The sequence below is a fragment of the Vulpes lagopus genome, chromosome 10, assembly GCF_018345385.1.
Source record: "Vulpes lagopus strain Blue_001 chromosome 10, ASM1834538v1, whole genome shotgun sequence".
In the NCBI taxonomy this organism is placed as follows: domain Eukaryota; kingdom Metazoa; phylum Chordata; class Mammalia; order Carnivora; family Canidae; genus Vulpes; species Vulpes lagopus.
In genome coordinates, this window is record NC_054833.1 from 23,142,215 (window position 1) to 23,162,211 (window position 19,997).

At 38.0% G+C, this 19,997-nt stretch overlaps 1 protein-coding gene across 5 annotated transcripts in view; it reads left to right on the forward strand.

Moving 5' to 3' along the window:
* The window catches only part of MYLK4 (myosin light chain kinase family member 4), a 110,505-nt gene that overhangs the window by 6,622 nt on the left and 83,886 nt on the right, over positions 1-19,997 (forward strand). For 2 of the 5 annotated variants that reach the window (XM_041770877.1, XM_041770880.1), the window contains exon 2: positions 19,348-19,618. In XM_041770877.1, coding sequence (XP_041626811.1) covers positions 19,348-19,618 — 271 coding nt within the window. Of the gene's footprint in view, positions 1-17,632; positions 17,975-19,061; positions 19,151-19,347; positions 19,619-19,997 lie in introns of those variants that run through there. The other 3 variants (XM_041770878.1, XM_041770879.1, XM_041770881.1) reach the window with 3 other exon arrangements.

Below are 19,997 nucleotides of genomic sequence, written 5' to 3' on the forward strand. Positions count from 1 at the left end.
GGCCCTGGTGAATTAAATTTGCAAAAGACAGATTAAAAAGAGAAAACAAATAAAAAAAAACAGATTAACACAAAAGCACTCATGCACATGGAAGTACTTAATGATGAACGTGGGCTTATTACATCTTAACAAAATAATAATCAATCTGTAGAGGAGTGACAAGGCAAAGGAAAAGGACCGAGTTTCAAGAGCAGCAAGTTATGGAAAGATAAGTATATGGGAAACTAATGGAAGATAAGGGCCACTTAAGTTCCATATGTAGATTCCTCTGGTGCCAGCTGTGGGCTGATAAATATCTAGAGTTGTCTCTGGTAACTAACTTTTTTAAAAAAAGATTTTATTTTATTTATTTATTTAGAGAGTGAGGGTGTGAGCAGAGGGAAAGGGAGAAAGAGAGAGAATCTCATGCAGATTCCACGCTGAGCTTTGAGCCAGACGTGGGGCTTGATCCCATGACCCTGAGATCATGACCTGAACTGAAGTCAAAAGTCAGAGGCTACAGGACTGAGCCACCCAGGCGCCCTCTGGCAATTAGCTCCCTATCCTTTCTGGTAGAGAGGGGGAGGAAGGGCGCCTTTACCAATTTATGTTCTGCTTTTGGGCAAATGGTGGGGAGAGCAGAGAGCTTTTCTTATATCTGCTGCGCCTAATTGCCTTCAGCTCAAAATACAGCTAGTTGACCCTGGAACAACTGTGGTGTTAGGGGCAGTGATCTCCCCACTGCCACTCAGTGGAACATCCATGTATAACCTTTCAATTCCCCAAAACCTAACTACTAATAGCCTACTGTTGATTAGAAGACTTACCCATATAACATCAATGGTTGATTAGCACATATTTTATATGTTGTATATGTTATATACTGTATTTAAAGAGAAAAGGAAATATCGAGAAAGTCATAAGGAAGAGAAAATCCATTTACAGTACTGTTTTTAATTTTTAGCAGTTTCAAATATTTTATTTTTATTTTTTTATTTTTATTTTTTTAATAACTATTCCTTTTAAAAAATTTTTTTAAATTTATTTATGATAGTCACACAGAGAGAGAGAGAGAGGGGCAGAGACACAGGCAGAGAGAGAAGCAGGCTCCATGCACTGGGAGCCCAACGTGGGATTCGATCCCGGGTCTCCAGGATCACGCCCTGGGCCAAAGGCAGGCACCAAACCACTGCGCCACCCAGGGATCCCTCAAATATTTTATTTTTAAGTTTTTATTTAAATCCCAATTAGTTAACATACAGTGTAATATTAGTTTCGGATGCACCATACAGTGATTCAACACTTCCATACATCACCGGGTGCTCATCAGGACAAGTGCCCTCCTTAACCCCCATCGCCTATTTCCTTAACCCCCATCACCTATTTCACCCATCCCCCTCCAACCTCCCCTTTGGTAACCACTGATTTGTTCTGTTTCTTGGCTTCTCTCTCTCTCTTTCTCTTTTTTCCCCTTTATCCATTTATTTTGTTTCTTAAATTTCACATTATCAGTGCTGTTCTTATTGATAAAAATTCATGTGTAAATGGACTCGCCCGGTTCAAACCTGTGTCACAATGATAATCCTTATGCCAAAGTGGTATATTTTGGTGGGGCAAATTCTGCTACCCTTCAGGTTCTACTACTGCCCTCAAAACAGATGGTGAAGGAAAGTATTACTAAATATGGAAATGTATTTTAAATGATTATAGAAAGATAGGGACATATGGTCACCCCAAATACAAGCACATTATTTTTATTTCTAAATAGCTACAATAAATTAGGTAACTGTGGAGTTTGTTGAATGTCTTTTGGTGAGTGTTAGACTTAAAATATGTATATTTTTAGAAATAATTCATGTTATTAGGGAAAATCTACTCAGAGACCAGTGTTGTTAATATTTTAGCAGCTTCTTCCAGTCTTTTAAAATGCAGTTCAAGATCACACACACACACACACACACACACACACACACACACACACATGTATACATATATATTTAGAATACAAAAGCATACAGTATTTTCTTTTAATACACATGCTTTGCTCACATATATATTATATATAAGAAATAAAAGAAAATGGGAAAACATAAAGAAAAGACAAAATTCCCCATATATGTATGTATATTTCACACTCATGGTCATATCCATAAATAAAATAGAGCCATTTGGATGAGGTGAAAATGGACTTTGACATGGACTTCAGGAATATGGGCTTGAGTTGGCCACAGTGTGACCTTGGGTGAGATACTCAACTTCTCAGATTCAGTTTCCAAATCTGAAAGTGCTCACGGAGGTGACCACTGAATGATCTGTGCGAGAAGCAGAAGACCTTATATATGCAAAGTGTATAGTATAGTGCCCGACACACAATGCCTCTATTCTTTTTTTTCCTGAACCCTAACTCATTCTGTCTGAAGTTCAAAGTTTTCTCCACTAGATGGTGATGGTAGAAAAATAAAGTGAATCTACCTTCCCAACTTTTCTAACCAAATTTAAACTTTCTTTTAAAATCAGAAAAATACAAATAAATTTAAACCGTATTATAAGGGTGCAGGAAATGAGACCCATTGTGAAGTAATAAAATATAGGCTTAAATTTTCTCTTTAAATAAGCCATTGATTAATTGTTTTCACCTGGCCTTGGCAGTTTATTTTGACCATCTTCTATGTCCTTCTATGTCCTCCTTCTCCAGAGTCAGTATGGGAATGATGTATTCAGTGGGTGGCTCAAATAAGCCCTCTATTCAGTAGCCACAAGTATTACTGCCTCCAGGTATCATCTTTCCTGCTCATGTTCATACCGAAGGTATGTTGGATATTTTGAGTCCAGTTAATCTCATCATGAAACATCCCTGACGTCTTTAGTCACCATCCTAGAAGCCCTATGATTATCTGTTCTCCTTCCTGCTTTGTGATTACTCTCCTTTATTTTTTTTTTTTTAAGATTTTATGTATTTATTCATGAGAGATACACAGAGAGAGAAAGAGAGGCAGAGACACAGGCAGGGGGAGAAGCAGGCTCCACGCAGGGAGCCCGACGTGGGACTCAATCCCGGGGGATCATAACCTGAGCCAAAGGCAGATGCTCAACCACTGAGCCACCTAGGCATCCCATGATTCTTCTCCATTAACCTAATCTCATGTTCCTTTCTTTCCTGACATCCCCCCTAAATCTTCCGGAATCTATGCCACATTTTTAAACTAAGTTTATTCTCCTAAACTGTATACCTTTTCTTAATATTATGATAAGGTCTTTTGTTCTATTTTCCTACTGGTCTTATAGCTATAAAAGAAATACATTGATTTTTTTATTGATTTATTTCATCTTTGGCTCTTTTGAACACTTTTATTAGTTTTAAGTAGTTCTCTATTGATATGATAAGTAGTTTTCTAGTTCCTGATACAGAGCTTCAAAACCCTTGGAATCTCCTGAGTGACAGGAGAGTTTTTATTATGCCAATCAGTTTGCCTCTGAGGGGTTCTTACATAGCTTCAGAAAGGTGGCTGGTCACCAGAAAGGCCACCCACATGATTAGAACTTGAGAATAACCTGGGGGGTGAGAGGGACATTGGAGATTGAGTTCAATCACATGGCTAGTGAGCTAATCAATGATGCCTATATAATGGAATTCCAGTAAAAACCCTGGACACCAAAGCCCAGTTGAGCTTCTTGGTTGGTGAACATGTTGATGGGCCAAGAGAGTAATGAGCCCTATCTCCACAGGAGAGGGCGTGGAAGCTCTGCATCTGGTACCCTCCCAGACCTGGCTTTATGTGTATCCCTTACTAAAAAATTGTAATCATATGTAGAGTGCTTTCAATGAGTTACGTGATTTGTTTAGTGAATTATGAAAGCTTAGGGGGTCATGAGAACCTCTAGATTTGTATCTAGTTGGGCAGAGTGCGGCTGGCTCCTCAGGCTGGAGGATGGTGTGGGGCAGTCTTGTGGAGGATTTTCCCCTTAGCTTCTGCTACCTGGTTAGTTGCTGTCAGAATTGAACTGAATTACAGGACACCGAGTTGGTGTCAGAACAATACTCTTGCCTACTCCTTTGCAATACATTACTATTACTTTGTTTTCTTTTTGACTTGCATTAGCCAGTATAAGGTATTATTAAATTATTGGAGAAAGCAAGTCTCTTAATCTTCTAAAGTGAAATTTGAACTGGTATAGACAAAATTCTAATTCAATCCCCAATTTAAAAAAACCTTCTATTAAAATAGGAGAAAGATGCCTCCTTAAGACATTTCTTTTTTTTTTTTTTTTGCCTCAGATTAGCAGCCATCGTTATGTTTAATGGTAAAAATACCAAAGATATTCATCACATTTTCACACATATACATCTTGCTTCCTCACCATAGAATTCCCTTCTAGCCTTTTGCTATGTCCGGGTTACTGGTTACTCTTCAGTTTGAATAAGTCCCATTACCTGCCCTGACCAGGCTGCTTTGGTGTTCTTTGCTATATGCTCTGGTGCGTTTTGACACTTATCTATTCCTTATAATGGACACATTATAGGATCATAGTTGCACATTTACATGTCTACTTGCACTCCTGCCTCTACTTCCATTATAGGCTAGAGTTTTTCACCTTGCATGCTCAGGGCCAGGCCCCACGCCTGACATGTCGTGGACATTAGGAATGTGGTTGCATGGAATCCACGAATAAAAGCAATCAGGCAGGCTTAAAGTACAGGCTTAACTCTTCTAAGGTTCACATTTGGAGCATTATGTTTCTTCTGTAAAAGTCATCTGAGTTTGAAGGTATGGAAAGGTTTGGTGAAGACTCTCTGCTGACATGGAGATGTTTAGACAACATCCCATGAAGAAAGAAGATACTTTTTTTTTTTTTTCCCTTCAGGTGAGAATAAGATGGTCACTTAGAGCAAAGGAGAATTACCACTGGGAAGAAAGACTGGGCTGCTTTTGGGAGACATGGATTTTTCACTGAAGATGGCAGAGAATGTGGAGGGTATGCCATGACATCTGGTTTCTTTCTTGCTAATCAAACTGCATTTGAAACCTTATGGTGAGAGGGCTGAAGACCAGAGGATGAACAGACTGTGAGAAACTGGATGTTCTGGCCATTAATGGTGCTGCTGTGGGACCTAGAAAACCAGCAGCACTGTATTGGAGCAGGGGCCAGATTCCCCAGCTCTGCTGCAGCCCCCGAGGATGGACTGCTCGAGGAGCACGTATGGACAGCACCCACCCCACAGACTTTGGTGTTGGCACCATGGACTTCATGAGCAGTGCCCATAGCCAGGCTTTTTCAAGGAGGCTCTTGAGCATCGCCCTTTACTACATGCAGAGCCCTACAGGCGCAACGTGATGACTACAGCCAACAGAAGAGTTTGTAACGCATTTCAGCAACTCTCTGAGGAATTTCCAGAAATAAGTAGGGGATACACTGGGAGCTGCTAAATGGCTGGTTGGAAGAGTGAGGCTTTGCAAAGGAGAATCTCAGAGACTTTTCATAAGTCTCGGAAGACAAGAAGCAATTGGTATTCTTATGCATTGCTCGTGAGAGTATGAAATGATACAACATTTTGGAAAATCAGTTGGCAATTTTCTTAAAAAGTGAAACACACCCTTGCCACATAACCCAGCGATTCCACTCCTAAGGAATTTACCCAAGAGAATTAAAAAACATGTCTACAACGCATCCATGAAATGACTTGCATGCAAATGGTTATAACAGATATATTCATAATAGCCCCAAACTGGAAACACCCCAAAAGCCCATCAACGGGTGAATGGAAAAACAAATTTTGGTTTAGTCATGCAATGTGATTCTACTTCGTAAAAAATAAACTGCCAATACATACAGGAAGATAAATAAATCTCAGGAACATGATGTTGAATGAAAGAAACCAGATACAAAAGAATATCTGTGGTACGATTCCAATTAAATTCTAGCCTGGGCAAAGCTCATTTCTAGTGATAGAAATCACATAGGTGGCTCTCTGGGGCAGAAGGATGGGCATTATTGATGGTGACAGAGCATTAGGGATTTGGGGGGATAGTGATAGCAATATGGTGTTTATTGATTGAGGAGATGGTTACACAGTTATGTATATTTATAAAACATCACACTATATCCTTAAAATGAGTGAGGTTTATTAATGCAAATTTTATATGAACAATGTTGATTTTTAAAAATACAGTGAGATCCTATTTCATACCCATGCATATGATATTCAGATGACTGACAGTACCAAGTGTTGGTGAGGACGTAGAGCAACTGGAGCTCTCATATGTTGCTCTTACAATGCTGGTGGAAGCGTGAATGGTACAGACACTTTGAAAAATTTCTTGGTTTCTTATAAAATTAAACATGCACCTACCCTATGACCTAGCACTTGTACTCCTGAGAGTTCACCCAAAAGAGATGAAAATATGTCTACAAAAAAATTCGTAGAAGAATGTTTATAGAAGCTTTGTTCTTAGCAGCAAAAAAACCCCAAAGCAAACCAAACCAAAAAGACACCTGGAAACAATGTAAATCAGTAGGTGAAGGGATAAACAAACTGGTGTATTTGCACAGTGAAATACTACTTCGTAATGGGACAGAATGAGCTGCTGATATATGCAACAACATACAAGATTTTCATGAATATTACGTTGAGTGAAAGAAGCCAGACACAGAACAGCACAGACTATGGTTTCATTAATAGGAAGTTCAAGAAACGGTAAGCGCAGGAACATTATAGTGTTAGAAACTAGAAGGATGGGTGCACCTGGGCGGCTTAGTCGGTTCAGCATCCGATTCTGGATTTCTGCTCTGGTCATGATCTCAGGATTGTGAGATCAAGCACTACATCCAGCTCCACTTGGGATTCTCTCTCCCTCTCCCTCTGCCCCATCACATCTAAAATAAAAAACTAAATCTTAAAAAAAAAAGAAAATACTTGCACTTAATTTATTTTTAAATTCAATTAATTAACATATAATGTGTTATTGGTTTCAGAGGTAGAGGTCAGCGACTCACCGGTCCTATATAACACCCAGTTCTCATTATCATCTGCCCCCCCTTAATGTCCATCATCCAGGTATCCCCTCCCCACACCCCCTATCCCTTCCAGCAACGCTCTGTGTGTTTCCTATGATTAAGAGTCTCTATGGTTTTTCTCCCTTTCTGATTTCATCTTGTTTTATTTTTTCCTGTCTTCCCCTATGATCCTCTGTTTTGTTTCTTAAATTCCATAAATGAGTGAGATGACATGATAATTGTGTTTCTCTGATTGACTTTAAAAAAAGGTAGTAGAAGGATGGTTGTCTCTGGGGTAGTTGACTGAAAGGAGGCATAATGGAAATGTTCTATATTCTGATTGTGATGCTGATTAAGTGGGTATACACATTTCTCAAAACCCACAGAACTGTATAGTATTTTAATTTTTAAAAGGTATTATTTATTTATTTGACAGAGAGAGAGAGAGAGAGAGAGTGCACAAGCAGGGAGAGCAGCAAGCAGAGGGAGATGGAGAAGCAGGCAGGGGGCAGGATGCAGAGCTCCATCCCAGGACCCTGAGATCAGACGCTTAACAGACTGAACCACTCAGGCGCCCCCCATAGAACTGTTTAGTGTTTTAGATCTGTGCATTTCACTATAAGCAAATTTTATCTTGATTAAAAAAATTAATGTGAGGGGCTTCCATTTTCAATAATGGCAGCTAGGAAATTCAGATCAACATCCCTACTGAAAACAACTAAACATGCTGAGTAAAATATTAAAAAAACTTTTTTAAGGTATCAAAGGCCTGATAAAATAGTAAGGCAAAACTTCAAGGAGAATTGAAATCCAGAGACAGGAGGGACCTGAATACAAAATTTCTCTTGCCCTGAGGGCTTTGGGCAATTCTTCCAAGTGTAGGCTTGGATCTTGGTGACTTCACGGGGTGAGGATGACCGTAGTCAAGCTTGAGGTCTCCCCACGCTTAGGGGCTACTACATCTTCCTCCATTAAGCTGGTACCCCGCAAAGGGCAATACTCTGATGGTGAGAGTGAACCAGAAGTAAATCCAACCCCACTACTCCTGTGAGACCGTGGGGAAGGTTGCCTTGGCGCTGAGCAAGACAGGGGAGACAATAATGTTACAAGTGACTATCTCTGAGCACTGTGCCTGTAGGCTCAGCCGTGTGTGATTTTCCATCTGGCTTTGCAGTTTCTCGAGTTGAGCCTCAAACTGAAAACTTATTAGGTCCTAAATTTCTGAGAAGTGCTCCCAGGGCTTGGCAGAGGGACAGGGAGACCTTCTCTAGAGAAAGAAACACATTTTGGATAACCTATGAGTCAAAGAAGATGTCAGAATGGAAATAAGAACACATTTTGACCTTAATGACACACAAATATTTCATTTCAAAACCTGAGAGATGTGCCCACAACAATACAGCTAAGTTTGTAGTCTTAAATGCATATATTATAACAGAAATACACCTGAAAAGACTTTTTTTTTAAGAGAAAGTGTGGGCTAACGTTACTCAAGAATCACAGATGGAAAAATCTTAAAACTAAAATATTAACAAATCTCATTTGTAATACATGAAAAGATAGTAGGGAATAACCAAGTTGAGTTATTCCAGAAATGCAAGGTTGATTTTACACTAGAAGATCCAATAATGTAATCAGTCATATTAATGGATTAAAGGAGAAAACCATGCAATCATCTCAAAAGACACACAAAAATAAAAGCACTCAATAAAATTTAACCTCCATTCATGATTTAAAAGCTCTTAGAAAACTAGGAGTCAAAGGGAATTCTCTTAATATGATAATGAGAATCCATGAAAAGTTTAGAGCAAATATTAATCTTCATGGTGAAATGGTAAAACATTTCCTTTTGAAATCAGGAACAGGAGCAGGATGTCTGTGAGCATGGTGTCACAGCTATGTTGATGGTTCATGCACAGCACTGATGTTACATGGTTTTTGAGTGAGATTGGCCTTCTCCCTGTTTCCAGTCCCTAAAGCCCTTTATTTTTTTCCTCTGACTTTATTCACTACTGTCGAGCACAGTATTTAGATTATTAAAAAATTATTTTAAAATAATTAAAATTAATTAATTAATAGTAATAAGATGCACTAGAAAACTACATAGCAATAAGAAAAATGATAGTAAACTTAAAAAATGAGCAAAGTAATATGTGCTTAATAAAAGGCAAAGACAAAATGGTATATGAAAATGTTCTTGATCCTTCCATAGACAGAATAATGCAATATAAATTTAAAAAATGATATATTATTGTACATCCACTAGATCAGCAAAAAATAAAATATTGTTAAAGATATGGAGCAATGGGAACATTCTTACAGTGCTGGCAGGAGTCTATGTTGGTGTATATGTTGAAAATATACATCTTGCATATACAATAATATCCATACAAGTCCAAACTGAAAATAGCCAGAATGTTCGTCAATAGTAAGGTGCCTGCATAAATTTTATAATATTTATAGAATGAAATACTGCACAACAATGAAAAATGACAAAGACAGCTATCCTCAGTAATATGATGAATCAAAGACATCTTTAACTGAAAAAAAGATACAAAATAAAGCAAATGGTGTAAGTACATTTACACACAAATCTAAAACTGGCAAAACAAAACTGTATATTTGCTGTGTACATATAAATGGTAAAACTATGAATAAAAGAAATTATTATAAAAATTCAATTTAGTGGTTAATTCAATGGGGAGGACAAAGGAATGGGGTTTGGGGGCACTAGCAATATTTTAGTGGCTTTATGAGTGTTTACTATTATTTCTTAGCTGTGCATACAGTTGTATGTCCTTTCCAAATGTGTATATTCCAATGAAAGAAAGATATATTTTAAGTTAACATGACTTCATTTTTCAGCCATAGGCTAGTGAGGCCCAGCATACAATAACAGCAAGTGACCTTGCACTATGGTTAAGAAAATTGAGATACTTTTTCCTCCTTAGCTTTTAAGCTTTAAGTTTTTCAAACAATATCTTTTATTTTTTATGAGATTTAGTAATACTAGCAATAATATTACCAATGATAACCAAAAAGACTAATATTTATCAAGTCCCTTTGATGCATCAGCCATTTTTATTTCATTTCTTATACCTAAATGACCCTGTAAGTAAATGTAAATCGTTTAACAGATGAAAAAAGCCTGGGCTCAGGAAAATGGAGCAACCTACCTATCACGTAGCAAATAAATCTCAAACACAAGCCTAAGCTGTTTCCAAAGCCTGTGTTTTACCCACTAAGGTTGTCTCCTTATTATGGCACTTACTATTGTAATGGATTTTTTTTTCAGATTATGAAGAAAATATGCGTTTTAGAAAAGTTGGTAATTCTTGAAAAGCACAAACCGTAATCCCCATCCCTACTCTAGAGTTAACCATTGTTAATCTTTGATATAGTCGCCCTATCCATTCTCCTGTGTATCTATGTGTATTACCATTCATCTATATATTTATACAGTATCTTTTTAAAGTCAAAATTGGAATCTTATTGCATATACTGTTTCCTCCTAACTGACTCATTCATCTTTTCTTGGGTTGTTAAACATTCTTCTACATGGGACTTCATAGAAGCCGAATATTCTTTCTTAGGGAAGTACCATAACTATTCAACCAGCTTATACTTAGGTTCTCTTTCAGGGTTTTAAATATAATAAATAATGTCATCATGGATGACTTCAAAGATAATATTTTGTGTACAACTCTATTTCAGGAGTGGGGGTGGGAGGCAAAAATTCTTAAGAATGTACTTGTGGGTCAAAGGGTGTGACTGAATTGCCTTCCAGAAAGATTAGAACAATTTATATTTATATTTTCAAAACAATTTATATACTTATATTCCAACCAGAAGTATATGAGAGTGTCCATCCCCCTCTGCCCACCCAAGCTTCATTTACACTGAGAATGTTTCTATATAATGTCACTTTATCATTTTGCCAGCTGCTGTGGTCCTTTCTCACCAAAAACAATTCAAATGAAAAATTCAACGATTTTGAGCATATAGCATAAAACCTAAGAACCTATTGTGAACCATTATATAACAGCCAAATTTATTTTCTAGCTTAAAATACAACTTTTACCTTTAATAGGAAATAACACATCCCTAAAAGTAGGTGAAGTTTTCACCCCACTCGCCATCAGCCACTAATACCCTCTCTACTGCAGTATTTTTCCCTATGGAAAATTTCTCTCCTGAACCTTACCCTCTTGGAAAGAGCAGGCCAACATTTGGTCAGAAGAGCATGACTTGGGCTTTGCACTTCTGTAATTTCATGCCTTGTTACTGTCATAAGCTTCTTCTAGCTCCTGAAATTCACTTCTAATTTGGAAGGTAGAAAAGCATTCCCAAGAATGTAAACACAAATATACCCTTCCTCCAATTCCAAAAACTAAGAAAATGATGATTCATGCTGCAGAATGGAATTTTTAGAAATTGGGCATGAACACTTTGACTTTCCTCCATTGTTTAGAACAGGTAGTCACATAGAAGCATGAATTTTACCTTGTAGCAAGCATTCTATTGTGTGTGTGTGTTTTTTTAATTTTACCATTAAATAATGGGAGGGAGATATGTATCTGGAAAGGGGGAAGAGGAAGAAAGAATCCTATGGTGGTGGGTTGGAATTAGAAATATGCAAATATGAACTCCTGATTTTTAAAAAAATTGTATTTCCTAGCTCTGTCCATGAAGGAACTAGAAGCCGTGACACCCCAGTAACAAAGAACCCTCTATGGCCCTTGTCTTAATTTCTAAATACTATTCTTCTCTGAAAGGAACCAGGGCTCCTTTCAGAAATGGTAGATTCTAGAAATAGGGCTGGAAAGGTACAATGTGTGTTTTGAACATCTTGTTATGCCAGAAGGTAGGAAGTACTCAAAAAATAATGGTGGCATGTCAAAAGTACACAGGTGGGTGCTCAGAAGTGCTCCTATGGACCAAATCTGGAGCAACTTGAATATCAACATGAATAATACAGGGAATGTATATTCATTTTAAAAAATTCACTAGTTCATGATGATACCTAAAAAGCAAAGGGGACCAGGATGGGGATGGGGAGCTCTTCTCTTAGAGATAAATGCCATTTAGTAAACGTAGAAGAAATGATAGAATTAGAACATCACCTTTCAAGAATTGCTGTGATAAGAGTTGATTCGGGCAAAATCAGATACTAAAATCATAGATTGTCAGGGAACGGGGTATCCATAAATTCTCAGAGCTGCTTATTCATTCCAAGGAGAAAAGGGGTAGCATTACATTGGAGAAAGATGGCAGATGCCACTTAGATCACCAAATGTCACGACTGATCACACGCGACATGCTACAAGCTACATGTACCGCCTCTTGGGTTGTTCTGAAAGGCAAACATCACTTCCATGGTTTTCATGCCCAAGTTTGCCCAGTTCCACACATGAAGAAACAAAGAGGCAGTTCAAGTTGAGAGATATTTTGTGAAGAAATAGATCTGGAGTCTCCAACAATATTAATGTCATGAAGTGTTAAAAAAAAAAAAAAGACTGGGTGATTGTTCCCTGAATATATAAAAGAATATTTAAAAAGACACGCCAAGACGTGCTGTGTGATTTGTGATTGCATCCTGTTATGTGAGAAAGTGTCTTTATTTCCAGGAGACGTACGCTAACGTATTTAGGGATAAAGTTTCATGAGGTCTGTAACTTACTGTCAGAGAATAGAGATAGTAAACACAGAAAACGCTAGCAGTTGGTGAATCTGCGTAAAGGGTATATGGATATTCATTGTTCTATTTGTTTTCATTTTCTATGGGTTTTAAGTTTTAAGAAAAAAGTCAGAGGAGGGGCACCTGGGTGGCTCAGGCAACTGAGAGTGGGACTCTTGGTTTCGGCTCAGGTCAGGATCCCAGGGTCTTGAGATCAAGCCCCATGCAGGCTCTGCACTCAGCTGGGAGTCTGCTTGGGATTCTCTCTCTCTTCCTCTGCTCCTTCCCCCTTCCCTGACTCACATGCACAGGCTCTCTTTAAAATAAGTTTAAAAAAAAAAAAAAAAAAAGAAGTCAGAGGAAAGGAAAACTATTTAACAAAAATTATATGAAAGTCACATGAGCTTTGGAAATTTATTCACAAATAGTATTTACGTAGCAGTCTTTGTTTCTATTGAATATTCCCTGGATTGTTTAATCCACAGGACGTTACTCAGTGACATGCATTTACAGTTTACAAGAAAGTGAAAAAGGGTAGAGCTAGATAAGCAAGTTGTGAAATCATTACAGACATAATGAACTAAGGCATTATTTAATATTTCTGAAGGAGATTGACTTTTAAATGGTCCCATCTACATTTTTGTCTAGTGTTTTTTAAGCTCCCCTGTTTTTTAATTTCATTTTTTTTTATTGCACAGAATTTAGCTACTTACTCATTATCACTTGGAAATATTAAGGGCCTAATGTAAATACGTCTGGATGTTCTGTAGCATTATTATTTTCCTTGCTCTAAGAATCCAATCTCTGAGTAGAAAGTGAGATAGATTTCAGTTTTAAGTTGCCATTAATTTTTCTGTTAATAACAAAATCATGCATTACATGGTGTTCATACTAGAAGAGTGACAGTCTTGACTTTTCGCCACTCACTGTTCCCTACTCCTTTTCGTTGGCCCCAGGTGACCCAACAAGTCTGGGTATAATTTATATCTCTTTGGATCCCAGTCTTGGTCACCTGGAAAAACTGGCCGTGAATGTTCAGTAGTGCTTTGTTCTTTTGTTTTCTTTTAACAAGTTTACTTTTTGTTTGTCATATTATTAGGTTTTCTTTTTTTCTTAATTACCTTATTGAAGTATAATTTACACATGAAATTCACCCACTCTAAGTATATATACTCCAACAGTGTTTTAGGAAACCTAATGAGTCGCACAATTATCACCACAGAACAGTTTTTTAATTTCTATCACCCAATACAATTTTTAAAAATTTCAAAAATTTTATTTTTATTTAAGAAATTTTAACTTTAAATTCAATTAGCCAACATACAGTGCATCACTGGTTTCAGATGTAGTGTTCAGTAGTTTATCAGTTGCGTATAACACCCAGGGCTCACCACGTCACCTGCCCTGCTTGATGCTCATCACCCAATTACCACATCCTCCTACCCCCCCAATAAGATTTATTTATAGTTACTCCTGTTTCTGCTTTCAGCCCCAGGCAACCACTAATCTATTTTTTGTGTCTATAGATTTGCCTTTTCTGGACATTTCAAACAAATGGAACTATATGGTATGTGATCTTTATTTCTGGCTTTTTTCGCTTAGCACAATGTTTTCGTTTATCCAAATTGTACCAGGGACCAGTATTCCATTCCTTGTTATTATTGAGCAGTATTCAATTTGAACGGATGTATCACATTATCTCTTTCTTTTTACCTAACAGAGATGGATATTTTGGTTGTTGCCAATTTTTGGCTACTGTGAATAATGCTGCTATGAACATCCATGCACAAAGTTCTGAGAGTTCATGTTTTCATTTCTCTTGGGTAGATACCTAGAAAAAAAATGTTAGATCACATGGGAAGTAATTTTTTAGGAAACTGTCAAACTGTTTTCCAAAACATCTCTACCATTTTACATTCCCACCAACATGTATGGTGAGGGATCCAGTCACTCCACATTCTTCCCATCAGTAACTCTTGTCTTTTAATTGTAGTTCTTCAAGTGGGCATAAAAGGCTATTTAGTAGTGATTTTATTTCATTTTTAAAAAATTTTCTTTATTTATTTGACAGAGAGAGCACAAGCAGGGGGAGTGGCAGAGGGAGAGGTAGAAGCAGTTCTCCCCATTGAGCAGGGAGCCCAATGTAGGACTAGATCCCAGGACTCTGGGATCACAACCTGAGCCCAAGGCAGATGCTTAACCAACTAGGCCACCCAGGTGTCCCTTCATTGTGATTGTAATTTGCATCCCCCTAGTGACTGATGTTGAGCATTTTTTCTTGTGTTCTGTAACCATTTATTTATATATCTTCTTTCATGAGATGTCTTTCAAATCTGTTGTCCATTTAAAAAATTGGATTATTATCATATTGGGGATTTGTAAGAGTTGATTGTATATTCAGGATACAAATTCTTTTACCAAATGTGTGATTTCACAGTATTTTCCCTAGGTCTGTAGTTTGTCTTTTCATTTTCCTACACTGTCTTTTGAGGAGCAGATTTTGAATTTCAGTGAAGTGCAATTTATCAGTTTTTGCTTTTATGACTCATTCTCAGTGGTGGATTTTGAAAGGAAGAAAATTCAATAGTTATATGGATAACAGGGATGTCTTTCATTTGCATTTTGATTTTTGTGAAGATTTTTCCACTTTTATGTGTAAATGCTCAAGAGGCCATGTTGTTCTGGAAACATTCAGAATCCTATGTACAAATAGAAATAATAAGCACTATCCAGCCTGATTTGAATGCCAATCAGCACACAGTCATTGGCAAAGCATGGTTTACATGGCTTTTTTTTTTTTTTTGACAGTACAGTCTCTTGCTAGTTAATAAAAATGTCCCTTGAAAGAATTACAGTTCCCATGGCTCCATGGAATGTGGTTTTTCTGAGGTTGGTATTTTTTATTAGGGTTTATAGTTCCAAAATATGAGGGATATCCAGGAAAAGTGTCACTGAGTCTGTTCATAGCCTCACTGTGAACTTCTCCAAGCATATGAGCATCTTTAAGACATTCCAATTATTTTATGGGTGTGGACTTAAGATGTTGAGGCGAGGCAGATCATAATAGGCATGCATATGTTACCTGTTTTTTTTTGTTTGTTTGTTTTGTTTTTTGATGATCAAATACTATACCAGGCTGCTTGTCCTCTGTGCTATCAGAAGTTGGAAATAGTGTGACATAGCAGAACTGGACACTGATTCTAATTTTAGAAGACAAGCAGCATGGATTGTTTGAATCAATTTTTCTTTCTTATGATAGACACAATTAAAAGGCTTCTCTCTAGTAATTAATCAACAAATATCTATCAAATACATATTGCACATGGAACTATCTATATGTGATGACTTCCAAATTTATATCTCCAATCTGGACTTCTTCCCCAAAGTCTAGATTTCCATTTCACAATCTATTCAACTTGGATGTCCAATAGGCCTGCCAAAAACTGAGCTTCTGATTTTTACCCACAAAAATTACTTCCCCCCACCCCTATATCCTTCTCCATCTTAGTTAATGTCAACTCTGTCCTTCAAATGCTCAGGAAAAAGCTGGAAAGTCATCCTTGTCTACCATCATCCTTTCACACCCCAGATCCAATCCATCACAAATTCTGGTGGCTCTAAATGGAATATGAAATGCTAGATGAGATTCTGACACAGAAAAGGGGAAAACTGACAAACTCTGAATGAAGCATGGAGTTTAGCATCAGCATTGGTTCATTCATTGTGATAGATGTTGGATGTTAACAATAGGAGAAACTGGGTACAGGGCATAAGGAAACTGCCTGTGCTCTTTTCACTTTTCACCTTTCCTGTAGATCTCAAACTATTCTAAAATAAAACAATTTATTAAGGAAAAAAAAAAAAAGGAAAGGAGCAGATCTTGCTGCTTTCTAGTTCATTGGCACCTGTGGCTGGTTTCCACCCCCCTGAGGGGATGGAAGATCTGATCCTGTTGTTTGGATGGTCTGGATGGAAGTCATGGTCAAATCAGCAGAAGGCTATGCATGTTGTTTTCTTTGGGCAGGAGATTGGTCATTTCATCAGCTTATCACTTTTTTTTCACAATTTAATTACTCCAAGGAAAATTGATAACATCAAATCAGTTCTCTCTTTTTATAACAATTTTGTTAAATAATTTATCTTTAACAAATACCTAATTTTGTGTAGTTACTCTTCCTAAAGAGCCAAGCTCTCTAATCCTAGAAAAACACCTATAAATTTTCCTTTTTAAAGATTTTGCCATAATTCTTTATATGTTACTCAAAATGGAAATGTATTTTTATATTATATGGAACACATCGATCTGAATTAAGAATAAAAACTGTTTTTCTTTTGGCAAATAAAATAAATCTAGAGGCTGGTGTTGGCGGGGGGAGGACAGGCATCAGCTAAGGAGCCAAAGAGGTGAAATTTCCAGGTCTCGAAGAATCGGGAGATTGTCTGTTACTAGCTCAGGCAGTTGAGGTTTGATGCCACTTTGTTAGGAGTCACGGATACACTCCTGTTAGGATCGTGTAGGTGGGTTATTTGCACTGGATTCTCCTTTCTTGACTTGTGACAGGCAACCAGGGGAAAACCACGGTGTTGTTTGTAAGGAGAGTTTACGAAAATTCATTCCTGTTTTTTGCAACTCCGCGGACGCTTGAGCCTTCGACCTTTCCTAGAGCTAGAAACTGTTGGAGATATTGCAGATAATTTTAAAGACTGAGAAAATGAAACCTTGCTAAGTGTTTTCCAAAGATCTGTCATATTCTAGATGTGTGTGTCCTAAGTGTCACATGGACAAACAAAGGTGGCTGTGGGATTCCCACACCCAGAATCCTCTTGGCTGGGAGTGACACTTAAATCATCACGAGTCTAAAAGGGGCAGGAGAACAGGGCATCTGATCGCCAAAGGCAAATGCTGCTCGGTAATTCTGAGAGCATTACCACACTGAGGAGAAGAAAAGGTGAAGGTGATATTTCATCCACTGTTCCCAGTACATCCTCTCCTTACCTGACCTCTGAAATGGAGCCATTGGCCTTGAAAAGCCTGGCGTCTAAAATTAATATTCTTCTCCATCTGACTAAGAAGGCAACAGCTGAGCAACATGAGATCAAGGATGATATTAGTTTAAACAGGGGCTCAAAGTGGCATTTGAGAGAGAGGATACTTCCTTTCGGAGTGGACACTTGTCTTTTCAGAAGAATTATACCGGCGGAGAGTAAAGACCTTTCCCAGAGAATTGTGTGGTCATTTTGAACTCTGCAAAACTTCCCTTATCTGCTGGAAATTACACTCTGCACCTGAAGTGGTCCAAACCCTAGGATGTCCTCCTATACGTGGTAATTATTTAAAAAAATTGTTATGACCTCTCACATCTCCTGTTTCTGTGCTGCCTTAAATAACAGGTTGTACCAAACTCCAGGTAGAGTTTAACAGTTTCATCATACCTTGGACCTGTTTTCTTTTTAACGTGTTAATTCTTTCATGAGATGTTGCAAAGTTATCATACCTTGGACCTGTTTTCTTTTTAAAGTGTTAATTCTTACGTGGCTTCCTGCTCCAGCGTGAGTACCATCTGCAATTACGAACTATCTACAAGTCATAGTTGGCTTTGGAAATAGCCTGCACCTGTCTCTTTATTTTAATAACGACTTTTTTCAGGGCGCTTTGAAGAGATGCCAGTGTTGATCTGTAAGGTATTGTAGAGAACTCTGGTTGGTACTACGTGCATTTCAGCGTGTTTGACGTAAGGTCTTTGTAAGGCTAAGAAGGATTTTGCAGAGCACTGGATTCTTAATAATTTGGAACCCAAGGTATATATGAGTTTTGCTATGTGAGTTGAGAGAATGAAAACTGAAGTTTTGTGGAGAGAATCGCAGATGGTTTTAAATTTGGGCAAAAGCTGAAAGGCAATTTTCAGAAAACCTCCAGCAGGGGGCCTCTGCAATCAGCTGTGGGAACCCTCCGCAGACTCCAATCCGTGTCTCTCCCCCAAGCCCCTACACCATCAGGTGTGTGGACACGTACTTATGTGGCGATTTCTAGGATGGGAGCAGTATTATGCGTATTTCTTAATCTGTCATGAAAGTATTTCAAGGAAAGCACCACAATTTGAACTCCTTGATACCTAGCAGGTAATGACATTGCAAAGAAAGCTATCTGGGCATCTTATCTGTGCGAGGGGACAGTAAGGAGATTTCTTTTTAAAAATAAACACCGAACATTTCTGGTGTAGGCAGAGAAGGGCTCTGGAAATGGGCCATCTGGTGCAGATCACGCCCCAGAGGAGGACAAAATTCCCCAGGGGGAAGCACGAGAGACCCCCTCATACAGGCACAAGCCCTTCCCACCGGGGATGGGAGGAGCAAAATCTGCAATCCCAATTAACCCCAATGAAATTTTGTTTTCTATATTTAAATTGGCCACTTGATCTAAATCTTACCTTATGCAACGAGGGCGACAGTCACCCAGTGAAACTGGAGGTGGACTTTTACTGTTTGCTTCTGTAGGAAAAGGTGGGGGAAATAATCCTTTTTTTCTTTCAAAGTTCCGGCATTTGAAACTTGATCTTAACAATAGCATTTCTCTTCCCAATTTTGGATCTTCTCTCCAGGTCCAAATTCTCACTGGTCATTTTCTTCAAAAGTCAAGTATGTGAATGAGGGATGAGAACTTTGTTTCTTTTCTTTTCTTTTTTTTTTTTTCTTTACAGTCAAGAGGAAGGCACGCTCAAAGCTCATGATTGCGTCTTAATTTACAAATCAGAGACGGAGGGAGATGAAAACCACACTCCAGACAGTAACTTAATCGGACTTACCACCAGGATGTTAAAAGTGAAGAGGCTGGAAGAAATGAACACATGTTACAACAGCAACAAACTGGAGAAAATGGCCTTTTTCCACTGCATGGAAAAGGTTGAGAAAGTGAAATGTTTTCTGGAAGAAAATTCTAGCGAACAGGATTCAAGATCCGGAAAGAATGAGGTAACTATGGGCTAATTTAGTCTTGTGAAAAGTATCAGTTCTACTTTATCTATTCTTACATGAATCAGTGAATGTAGCCACTTAGCGGACTCGTCAAAGTCTATTTTTGTCACTTGTGTGAGGAATTAAGGAATGTCTTACAGATAAGACATTTTTCATTGTGTTTCACTGAGGATTACGTGTTGTAGACTATACAAGTGAGTTTGGTAAGAAATTGAGAGGCCTTTGAATATGCATCTCTACCAGCAGCCTGCTCCTCACTGTGGTTAGCGGCTTAGACGTTATGAGAGGGAACTTCCAGAGACACACATTTCTTGAGAAGGATCATTCAAAAGGATGGATTTGGGTGTAAAACTCAGAGAAGCACTATCAGGGGTAC